Genomic DNA, 11667 nt, shown 5'->3' on the forward strand with positions numbered 1-11667 from the left:
GAGGATCCTATAAAGTAGCTATTGACATATAGTTCAATTTACAACTCCCTTCCTCCGTACAATGTTGTGAAATGGAGGCATCCATTATGGTGGACAGATAAAAAAATTTGCTTAACCCAGACTTTTCTTTTTTCTTTCCCATCCCAAAGTAGGTATTAGAGGTATTAACAGGCTGGCCCAATGTAGTTGTGGTGGTATCTTAGCATAGTGGAATGACTGCGTCATCCTGATTTTGCCAATGAGAAGCTCAGAGCTTTAATGTGATTTGCCCAGAGCCTCCCAGCTACTAAGGGGTGGTTTGGAACCTGAATCTGCATCTGACACTATCCCAAGCTGCTTATACTATGTGCTTATAGTCCCAGCTACTCAGGCCGCTTAGGTGGGAGGATCATTTGAACCTGGGAAGTTGAGGCTGCAGTGAGCTATGATTGTATCACTGCACTCCAGCCTAGGTGACACAGTGAGACTCAGTCTCTAAAAAATATATACATAAATCATTAAAGCCATTTATTAATTAAAAAGACAAAAAAAAAAAAGAAAGAAAAAGAAAGACAAATCTTGTGTCTTCCTTTTATTAGCTCCCTGGGCTGTGGCACACATCAATTTCCCCTTAATCCCAGCACTTTGGTAGGCCAAGGTGGGTGGATGACTTGAGGTCAGGAGTTTGAGACCAGCCTGGCCAACATGGTGAAACCCCGTCACTACTAAAAATATAAAAACTTAGTCAGACATGGTGGCATGCACCTGTAATCCCAGCTACTTGGGAGGCTGAGGTAGCAGAATCACTTGAACCCAAGAGGAAGAGGTTGCCGTGAGCTGAGATCGTATCATTGCACTCCAGCTTAGGCAACAGAGCGAGACTATGTCTCAAAACAAACAAATTAAAAAAAACCCAAGCAGATGGTAAATGATTTCCCAGGGCTCTGTGTGCATCTCCTAAAGAGAAACCTGTAGGAATACCCAGCCCCACCCCTGGCAGTGGCTCTCCCCACCTCCAAAGGGTGAGGTCTGAGAGTGAGGTCTGAGACTCCGGGTACCTGCCCCTTCAGGTGGAGGAGCCAGGCATGGGGGCTGAGGAGGCTGTGGATTGCCGTCAGTGGACTCAACACCATCTGGTTGCTGCTGACATCCGCGTGGCACCAGCCATGGCACTGACACCACCACAGGGCGACGCAGATGCTGATGGCATGGATGTCAATGTGCGTGGCCCAGGTCAGTGACAGTGCCCCTCCCAAAGTGATGCCCTTCACCCATCCTACTTGTGAGAGGTTATTTCTGAGTCTGTGTTTTGGGGAGAAATAAATTTCTGAGTCTGTGTTTGGGGGAGTCTGTAAGCTTCTGTGAAGTTTGTGTGTTCAGCAAGACTCTTGGTTGGAAGTGACAAAGGCCCAACTCAAACTAGCTTAAGTGAAACAAGGGATTTATTGACTCATGTAACTAAAAGTGGTGGGCCCATTTGGATCCAGGACTCAGATTTTCTCTCTCCTTTGACTTCAATCTTATGAAACCTTCCTAATGCTCCAGCAAAAGTCTCAGGGTGCATTCTGATTGGACAGACTAGGGTCATGTGCTCATCCTTGAGCCAATCAGAACGGCCAGGGGGCTGGAATATGCAAATTGACAAGCCTGTTCGCTTACGTGTCCCTGAGCCAGGGGGAAGGTTGGTCTCTACCCAGGGCTTGAGAATGGAGAACCAGATGCACGTGGCTTCCTAAGAAGAACCAGAACAAGTACTTGTGTACAGTGTATGCAGTGTAGTGGACTATGTTGTTTGATCCTCTGAGATCCATCTTTGCCATGTTTCAGGGTATTCCTGCCTTAGCTTCATTTTGCTTCTGCTCCAAATGGCCTGTACTTAATGGCTCTCTTTTGAAGTCCCTCTGGCTACTGGAGCCTGAAGTGCTTGGGATTTTATGTTCCTGGGGCAGCTTTTTTTTTTTTTTTTTTTTAATACTCTAATGAATTGGCAGAAAGGGGCAGCTCCTAACCAGTGGATGCAGGAGTATGAAAGGGATGGTCCTTTGAGCTGGATTAGAACTCTGGGGTACAACTCATGTTCCAGAGTCCCTCTGTGGGATCAGGGTGGAATAACCCTTGAGGAGTTTACTGGAGGTTGCACACCTGCTTGACTCCCAGAGTCCCTTGTCCTGTGTTACCTGGTCCCTAGGAGTCATTCTGTGATAAATTACATTCCTACAAATCCTCATCCTGGGTGTGGGTGTGCAGACAGGAGGATCTGCCAATCCTTGGCCTCCCATGTGTCCCATGAGCTCCTAATGTGGTGCCCTTGATTATATTCCCTGGAAAGAGCCCTGTGTTTACCTCCCTGCTGACACACTCCTGTCCCCGCAGATGGCTTCACCCCATTAATGCTGGCTTCGTTCTGTGGGGGGGCCCTGGAGCCAATGCCGACTGAGGAGGATGAGGCAGATGACACATCAGCCAGCATCATCTCAGACCTGATCTGCCAAGGGGCTCAGCTTGGGGCACGGACTGACCGTACTGGCGAGACTGCATTGCATCTGGCTGCCCGTTATGCCCGTGCTGATGCAGCTAAGCGGCTGCTGGATGCTGGGGCAGACACCAATGCCCAGGACCACTCAGGCCGCACTCCCCTGCACACAGCTGTCACAGCTGATGCCCAGGGTGTCTTCCAGGTGAGACAGACACACCCTTTAGACTTCAGAGCTGGGGCAGGCATTAGATTTATCTGGATTTGAGCCCCAGTTCTGCCTTTCAGAGCTCATTTTTTTCTCCTTTGGAAAATGGGGATATATGGGAGTACAGTATCTGTCAAGCAGCTGGGGTCAGGGTGTGGGGGTTGGGGACTTCATGGGGCTTAGGGGTGCTCCTGATTCCTCTGTTCCTGCCATGACTCCTCCTGCTGCATCCACTCTCTGTCGTAGATTCTCATCCGAAATCGCTCTACAGACTTGGATGCTCGCATGGCGGATGGCTCAACGGCACTGATTCTGGCAGCCCGCCTGGCAGTGGAGGGCATGGTGGAAGAGCTCATTGCCAGCCATGCTGATGTCAATGCTGTGGATGAGCTTGGTAGGTTGGCAGAGGAATTGGGTCTAGGCTGGGTTAGTGTCACCTGGGCCCCAAGGGTCATGTTGGTGCAAACTCATACCCATGTTGAGACCCAGTCACTGAAGCTCATGCACACATAACCAGGCTTCATGAACCTATACTTTCATGCAGGGGCACCACCAGTCCTTAGGGTGCCTCAGGGATTGAGAAAAAGGTGGCTTTCCCCTAGACAGTTCATTTCCATCTGCTTTGTTAGACGGACACACTCTACTTCCACGTGCTGGAATTTGTTACAATAAGCCATGTGTGGTGGCTCATGCCTGTGATCCCAACATTTTGGGAGACCAAGGCGGGAGGATGCCTTGAGACCAGGAGTTTGAGACCAGACTGGGCAACATAGTGGGTTCTACAAAAATCTTTTAAAAGATTAGCCAGGTGCGGTGGTGCACACCTGTGGTCCTAGCTACTCAGGAAACTGAGGTGGGAATATCATTTGAGCCCAGGAAGTTGAGGCTGTGAGCTGTGATTGTGCCACTGCACTTCAGCCTGGGTGACAGAGCAAGACTCTGTCTCAAAAAAAAAGAGTTTACATCAACCTAATCTATATGTGATGGCAGCTTGCTGGAGGTGGCTTGTTTGCAGAACCCAACTGTGCAGATTCACAGTATCTATCCTGGCCTCCTGTCCAGAGGACATCACACAGCCACACACACATTCAAGACACTCACATCCTTTGGAGGAGTTGTTCCTAGTTTCAGCACTATTGACGTTTGGGGTTGGATGGTTCTTGGCTGTGGGGAGCTGTTCTGTGCATTGTAGGGTGCTGAGCAGCATCCATGGCCTCAACCCACTAGATGCCAGTAGCATCCCACCCCTACGTTGTGACAGTCAAAAACGTATCCAGACTGGGCACAGTGGCTCATGCCTGTAATTTCAGCACTTTGGGAGGCCAAGGCGGGCAGATCACTTGAGGTCAGGAGTTCGAGACCAGCTTGGCAAACATGGTGAAATCTCTACTAAAAATACAAAAATTAGCTGGGCATGGTGGTGGGTGCCTGTAAACCCAGCTACTTGGGAGGCTGAGGCAGGAGAATTGCTTGAACCCAGGAGCTGGAGGTTGCAGTGACCCGAGATCGTGCCACTGCACTCCAGCCTGGATGACAGACTCTGTCTCAAAAAAAAAAAAAAAAAACAGGTTCAATTGCCAAATGCCCTGGGGGCACGGGGGTGGTTGTGGAATTTCTCCTGGTTGAAAACCACAGCTCTAGAGCAGGGCTGGCCAATAAGACTTTCTGTGATGATGGAATTATTCTCTGCATTGTCCAATATGGTAGCCACTTGCCACATGTGGTGACTATTGAGCACTTGAACTGTGTCTGGGGCAAATGAAGAACTAAATGTTTTAGTTCATTTATTTTCTTTTTCTCCTTTTGTTACCTTCTTGTTTTCTGTTTTTGTTTTTTTTTTTTGAGATGGAGTCTTGCTCTTGTTGTTGAGGCTGGAGTGCATTGATGTGATCTGGGCTCACTGCAACCTCTACTTTCCGGGTTCCAGTGATTCTCCTATTTCAGCCTCCTGAAGTAACTGGGACTACAGGTGCCCACCACCACACCTGGCTAATTTTTTGTATTTTTAGTAGAGGCAAGGTTTTGCCATGTTGACCAGACGGGTCTCGGAACTCCTGACCTCAGTTGATCCACCTGCCTCAGCCTCCCAAAATGCTAGGGTTACAGGCGTGAGCCACTGCAACTGGTCTTTTATTTATTTTTATTTTTTAAACAGCTTTGGCTGGGCGCTGTGGCTCATGCCTGTAATCCCAGCACTTTGGGAGGTCGAGGTTGGTGAATCAAACTGAGGTCAGGAGTTTGAAACCAGCCTGGCCAAAATGGCAAAACCCCATCTCTACTAAAAATACCAAAAATTAGCCGGGCATAGTGGCGGCCACCTGTAATCCCAGCTACTTGGGAGACAGAAGAATCGCTTGAACCCCGGAGGCAGAGGGTGTAGGGAGCCGAGATCGCACCATTGCACTCCAGCCTGGAAAACGAGTGAAACTCCATCTCAAAAAAAAAAAAAAAGCTTCATTGAGATATAATTCACATGTTATACAATTCACCCATTTAAAGTGCACAATTCAATGGCTCTTAGTATAATCAGAGTTGTACAACTATTGCCACAATCAATTTTAGAACATTTTACCACCTGAAGAAAAAACTCTCACCACTGAGCCATCACCTGCCAAGCCCCTCATCTCCAGGCCTGTGCAGCCGCTGATTTGCTTTCTGTCTCCATGGATTTGCCTGTTCTGGATATTTCATATAAGTGGAATCATATGACATGTGGTCTTTTTGGTCTGCCTTTTGAAAGTTAGCATTATGTTTTCAAGGTTCACCCATGTTGTAGCATAATTCAGCTGAATGCCATTCCATTGTATTGATGGACCATTTTTTTGGTTTTTAATTTTTAGAGATAAGGTATTGCTCTGTCATTCAGACTGGAGTGCAGTGATGTGATTACAGCTCACTGGAGCCTCAAACTCCCAGGCTCAGGTGATCCTCCCATCCCAGCCTCCCGAGTAGCTGGTATTACAGGTGTGTGCCAGCACACCTATCTAATTTTTCATTTTTTTGTGGTGATGGGGGTCACACTTTGTTGCCCAGGCTGATCTCAAACTCCCAGCCTTAGGCAATACTCTCACCTTGGCTTCCCAGAGTGTTGAGATTACACGCATGAGCCACTGTGCCTGGCCAAAAGTTTCAATTTTGATCATGTCCATATTTTGTAGTTGTTATTGTTATTTGTGGTTTTGGTGTCATATCTAAATCTTGGCCTAATTCAAGGTTATGAAGATTTACTCTTATGTTTTCTTCTAGATGTTTAGTTCTATAATTGGAGCTCTTATATTTAAGTTTCTGATCCATTTTGAGTTAATTTTTGTATAAGATGTGAGTTAGGGGTCCAACTTCATTCTTTCGATGTGAATATTCAGTTGTTCCAGCACCATTAGTTAAGAAGACCATTCTTTCCCCCGTTGAATGGTTCTGGCACCTATTTTATTACATTTAAATCTAAAGAACCACATGTGGGTTGGGCACGGTGGCTCATGCCTGTAATCCCAGCACTTTGGGAGGCCAAGGCCAATGGATCACTCGAGCTCAGAAGTTCGAGACCAGCTTGGGCAACATAGTGAAACCCCATCTCTATAAAAAATACAAAAAATTATCCAGCCATGGTGGTATATGCCTGTAGTCCCAACTACTAGGAAGGCTGAGGCAGGAAAATTGCTTGAGCCCAGGAGGTGTAGGTTGCAGTGAACTGAGACTGCGTCAGTTCACTCCAGCCTGGGTGACAGAGTAAGACACTGCCTCAAAAATAAATAAATAGATAAATAAGAACCACATGTGACTAACTAATGTATTGGACAGCACAACCCTAGGTTCACCTGAATGAGGTCCACACAACTCCCCCTGTGTATAGACAGTCATGCATGTGCACACACACACACACACACACACACAGTGCCTCCCCATTGCACAGAAAGAATCATTTTGCAGATTTGCACACACATGGACCCAGACACAAGTACTTGGATATTCACGGCAGGCCTGCCTCATCTACCCCTCCACATTCTAGGCAATTTCTGCCTCTCTGACATAGGGATTCCAAGACATGAGCCTGATCCTGACCTCTCTCCCCTCCACCCTCCAGGGAAATCAGCCTTACACTGGGCTGCGGCTGTGAACAACGTGGAAGCCACTTTGGCCCTGCTCAAAAATGGCGCCAACAAAGACATGCAGGATAGCAAGGTGAGCCCCAGCCCTGAGTCCACCGGGGGTCAGCACTGGTACAGCACCCTGCAGGTGACAGAGACCAGGGTGAGGTAAGGCTGGTGGGGACATTCACCCTGCCAGCTTTTGCGGGTAGAACTTGGGGCCAAGAGGCTCCAACAGTGGATTGGAGGAAGACTGTGACAATCGCTGTGTGATCTTGAGCAAGTTGCTTAACTTCTCTGAACTTCTGTGAACCTCATTGTCCTCACCTGTGAAGTGAGGAAGCAACAGTAGTCACTTCATTGCACCTCCTGAGGATTCAGTGAGCCAATGCATTTGTAAACTGCTTAGCAAATCCTCATTAAAGGTTACTGTAATGATTGCTGTTTAAAACCCTTCCAAGGTGGTATTTTGTAACCTCATTTTACAAATGAGAAGGATGAGGCTCAGAGGCATGCAGGTGGTAGATTCTGTCCTGATTTAACATTTTTTTTTTTTTTTTTTTGAGACGGAGTTTCGCTCTTGTTACCCAGGCTGGAGTGCAATGGTGCAATCTCGGCTCACCGCAACCTCCGCCTCCTGGGTTCAGGCAATTCTCCTGTCTCAGCCTCCTAAGCAGCTGGGATTACAGTCACATGCCACCATGCCCAGCTAATTTTTTGTATTTTTAGTAGAGACGGGGTTTCACCATGTTGACCAGGATGGTCTCGATCTCTTGACCTTGTAATCCACCCTCCTCAGCCTCCCAAAGTGCTGGGATTACAGGTGTGAGCCACCGTGCCTGGCCTCTGGTTTAACATTTTAATATTTTATTCATTTTTAAAAATTAATCTTACTTAAAAAACCAAACAAAACAAAACATCGCGGGCTGGGCATGGTGGCCCATGTCTGTAATCCCGGCACTTTGGGAGGCTAAGGCAGGTGGATCACTTGAAGTCAGAAAACCAGCCTGGCCAACGTGGTGAAACCCTACCTCTACTGAAAATACAAAAATTAGCTGGGCATGGTGGCAGGTGCCTATAATCCCAGCTGCTTGGGAGGCTGAGGCAGGAGAATCACTTGAACCTGGGAGGTGAAGGTTACAGTGAGCTGAGATTGCACCATTGCACTGCAGCCTGGATGATAGAGTGAGACTCCATCTCAAAAACAAACAAAAAAACAAAACCAAAACATTGCATTAAAATATCATTTACTTTGGTGACTAAAGTTTTTGGTGGCTCCTTAAATTTTGTGCCTAATGGCTGGGTGCCATGGTTCACACCTGTAATACCAGCACTTTGGGAGGTTGAGGTGGGTGGATCACTTGAGGTCAGAAGTTCGAGATCAGCCTGGCCAATGTAGTAAAACCCTGTCTCTACTAAAAATACAAAAATTAGCCAGGTGTGGTAGTGCACACCTGTAATCCCAGCTGCTTGGGAGGCTGAGGCAGGAGAATCACTTGAATCTGGAAAGCAGAGGTTGCAATGAACTGAGATTGCACCACTACGCTCCAGCCTGGGTGACAGAGTGAGACTCTGTCTCAAAAAAAAGACAAAAAAAAAGAAAATAAAAGTTATGTCTAAGGTGAGTACCTTGCTTAACTCTCCCTAGTCTTGGCCTTGACCCCTGGCACTTAGTAGATGATGGATGAAGGTGGGCATGGTGGCTCACGCCTGTAATCCCAGCATTTTGGGAGGCCAAGGCGGGTGGATCATGAGGTCAGGAGTTTGAGACCAGCCTGACCAACATGGTGAAACCCCATCTCTATAAAAATACAAAAAATTTGCCGGGTGTGGTGGCACATGCCTGTAATCCCAGCTACTCGGGAGGCTGAGGCAGGAGAATCACTTGAATCCAGAATGTGGAGGTTGCAGTGAGCCGAGATCTCACCATTGCACTCCAGCCTGGGCAACAAGAGTGAAACTACGTCTATAAATAAATAAAAGTAGGTGCTGGATGAATGTGGTTTAGAGGGAAGAAGGTATCAAGGCTACCCCAGCAGAGCTGGAATTTAACCCAGGTCTGTTAAGCTCCAGTGTCCAAACTCCTAGCTCCCGGGCTCCCCCAAGAGGCTGGAAGACCTTGCTACTGTTAGCCTGGGTGACGCTGACCTCTGTGGGTTCTGCCCCCCAGGAGGAGACGCCCCTGTTCCTGGCCGCCCGCGAGGGCAGCTACGAGGCTGCCAAGCTGCTGTTGGACCACTTCGCCAACCGTGAGATCACCGACCACCTGGACAGGCTTCCGCGGGACGTCGCCCAGGAGCGACTGCACCAGGACATCGTGCGCTTGCTAGATCAACCCAGTGGGCCCCGCAGCCCCCCGGGGCCCCACGGCCTGGGGCCTCTGCTCTGTCCTCCAGGGGCCTTCCTCCCGGGCCTCAAGGCGGCACAGTCGGGGGCCAAGAAGAGCAGGAGGCCCCCCGGCAAGGCGGGGCTGGGGCCGCAGGGGCCCCGGGGGCGAGGCAAGAAGCTGACGCTGGCCTGCCCGGGTCCCCTGGCTGACAGCTCGGTCACACTGTCGCCCGTAGACTCGCTGGACTCCCCGCGGCCTTTCGGGGGGCCCCCTGCTTCCCCTGGTGGCTTCCCTCTTGAGGGGCCCTATGCAGCTGCCACTGCCACTGCAGTGTCTCTGGCGCAGCTTGGTGGCCCAGGCCGCACAGGTCTAGGACGCCAGCCCCCTGGAGGATGTGTGCTCAGCCTGGGCCTACTGAACCCGGTGGCTGTCCCCCTCGATTGGGCCCGGCTACCCCCACCTGCCCCCCCAGGCCCCTCATTCCTGCTGCCACTGGCACCAGGACCCCAGCTGCTCAACCCAGGGACCCCTGTCTCCCCGCAGGAGCGGCCCCCGCCTTACCTGGCAGTCCCAGGACACGGCGAGGAGTACCCGGCGGCTGGGGCACACAGCAGCCCCCCAAAGGCCCGCTTCCTGCGGGTGCCCAGCGAGCACCCTTACCTTACCCCATCCCCAGAATCCCCTGACCACTGGGCCAGCCCCTCGCCTCCCTCCCTCTCGGACTGGTCCGAATCTACTCCCAGCCCGGCCACTGCCACCGGGGCCATGGCCACCACCACAGGGGCACTGCCTTCCCAGCCACTCCCCTTGTCTGTTCCCAGCTCCCTTGCTCAGACCCAGACCCAGCTGGGGCCCCAGCCGGAAGTCACCCCCAAGAGGCAAGTGTTGGCCTGAGATGCTCTTCAGTTCTTAGATCTTGGGGGGCACTGAAGAGACCCCCATCTTGCCTCCTTTCTTTCTCTGTCTCTTCCTTCCTTTTAGTCTTTTTCATCTTCTCTCTCTCTCCACCAGCCCTCCTGCCTCCTTGCCTTGCAGTGTGACTGAGATAGGTCATCAGCCCAGGTCCTCAGTCTTCCTTTATTTATAATGGGTGGGGGCTACCACCCACCCTCTCAGCCTTGTGAAGAGTCTGGGACCTCCTCCTTCCCCCCTTCTCCCTTGCCTCATTCCTGTCTTTCTCCTTCTGGTCTCTCATTTCCTTACACTCTGACATGAATGAATTATTATTATTTTTCTTTTTCCTTTTTTTTTGTTTTTTTTTTTTTACATTTTGTATAGAAACATTCATTTAAACAAACATTATTATTATTTTTTACAAAATATATATATGGAGATGCTCCCTCCCCTGTGAACCCCCCAGTGCCCCCGTGGGGCTGAGTCTGTGAGCCCATTCGGCCAAGCTGGATTCTGTGTACTGAGTACACAGGCATGACTGGGCTCCCGTGTACCAAGTACACCCAGGTATGTACCAAGTAGGCACCCTTGGGCATGCCCACTGGGGCCAGGGGTTGGGGGAGAATTGGGAGCCTCCTCCCCACCCCACCTCCCTCACTTCACTGCATTCCAGATGGGACGTGTTCCATAGCCTTGCTGGGGAAGGGCCCACTGCCAACTCCCCCTGCCTCAGCCCCACCCTGGGCCACCTCCCTTTGGGAACTAGGGGGCTGCTGGTGGGAAATGGGGTCCAGGGGAGATGTGTGCATTCCTTTGTCTCCCTGTAAATGTGGGACTACAAGAAGAGGAGGAGCTGCCTGAGTGGTACCTCCTCTTCCTGGTAATCCCCGGGCCCAGCCTCATAGCAGAATAGAAGTATTTTTAGGCTATTTTTGTAATATGGCTTCTGGTCATAATCCCTGTGTAGCTGAATTCCCAAGCCCTGCATTGTACAGCCCCCACTCCTCTCACCACCTAATAAAGGAATAGTTAACACTCAGTATTGTTGGTCTGTGTCTAGGTAAGGTGGGGAGTGGTGGCAGCGGGGCTTCTATTTCCCCCACCCAGGGCTAACTTAAGCTCCCATCTTGGGGTAAATATATTTGACTTACCTGTCTACTCACACTTCCTCTTTTGGGAGATGAGTACTGATTGTATTAGTGGTGGTCACCTGACTTAAGCTGAGCCAATCAGATTCTTTTGCTTGAGAACTTTCTTTAATGGAGAGGCTAAGAACGTTGTCAGCTGGTGGAGCTCTTAAGGTCACAAGCAGATTCAGAAATATCAGTGGCCAGTTCGAGGTGCTGGGCAAACAGATGAGCAAACAGGGCAGAAGAATGAAGCTAATATTCAGGGAGAATCAGAAGTGAGAGCTCAAATGGCTCCTTGAGGGCTGGAGGGGTTATCCAGGCTCCCAATGCAGTATCAATTCCAGTTAATGGAGTGTTCATTCCGTTGAGATCAACAGGTATTTATTAATTGCTTTCTAAGTGTCTGATGATGGTTCTGCATGAATTTCACTTTTACTTTATGCTCCTTTGGGTTCTGGAGATACCTTGGACCTATGTAATAAATACTTCTTTACTTATGCCAGCTTGGGTGGGTTTCTGTTTCTTGCAACCAATTGTGCTCCAAGACAAGGTTCTGTTTACACCGGCGT

The 11667-nt window shown here is 49.7% G+C and overlaps 1 protein-coding gene across 1 annotated transcript in view; it reads left to right on the forward strand.

Moving 5' to 3' along the window:
* Positions 1-11007, forward strand: part of NOTCH3 (notch receptor 3) — a 44245-nt gene extending 33238 nt beyond the window's left edge. Inside the window, exons 30-34 of the mRNA XM_064382136.1 lie at positions 1050-1212; positions 2353-2657; positions 2907-3054; positions 6742-6839; positions 8916-11007. Coding sequence (XP_064238206.1) covers positions 1050-1212; positions 2353-2657; positions 2907-3054; positions 6742-6839; positions 8916-9968 — 1767 coding nt within the window. The 3' untranslated portion in view covers positions 9969-11007. The remainder of the gene's footprint in view (positions 1-1049; positions 1213-2352; positions 2658-2906; positions 3055-6741; positions 6840-8915) is intronic.
* Positions 11008-11667: the final 660 nt, after the last annotated feature.

The sequence above is a fragment of the Aotus nancymaae genome, unplaced genomic scaffold (genome assembly GCF_030222135.1).
Source record: "Aotus nancymaae isolate 86718 unplaced genomic scaffold, 86718_ANA_hifiasm-v0.15.2.pri h1tg000028l, whole genome shotgun sequence".
In the NCBI taxonomy this organism is placed as follows: domain Eukaryota; kingdom Metazoa; phylum Chordata; class Mammalia; order Primates; family Aotidae; genus Aotus; species Aotus nancymaae.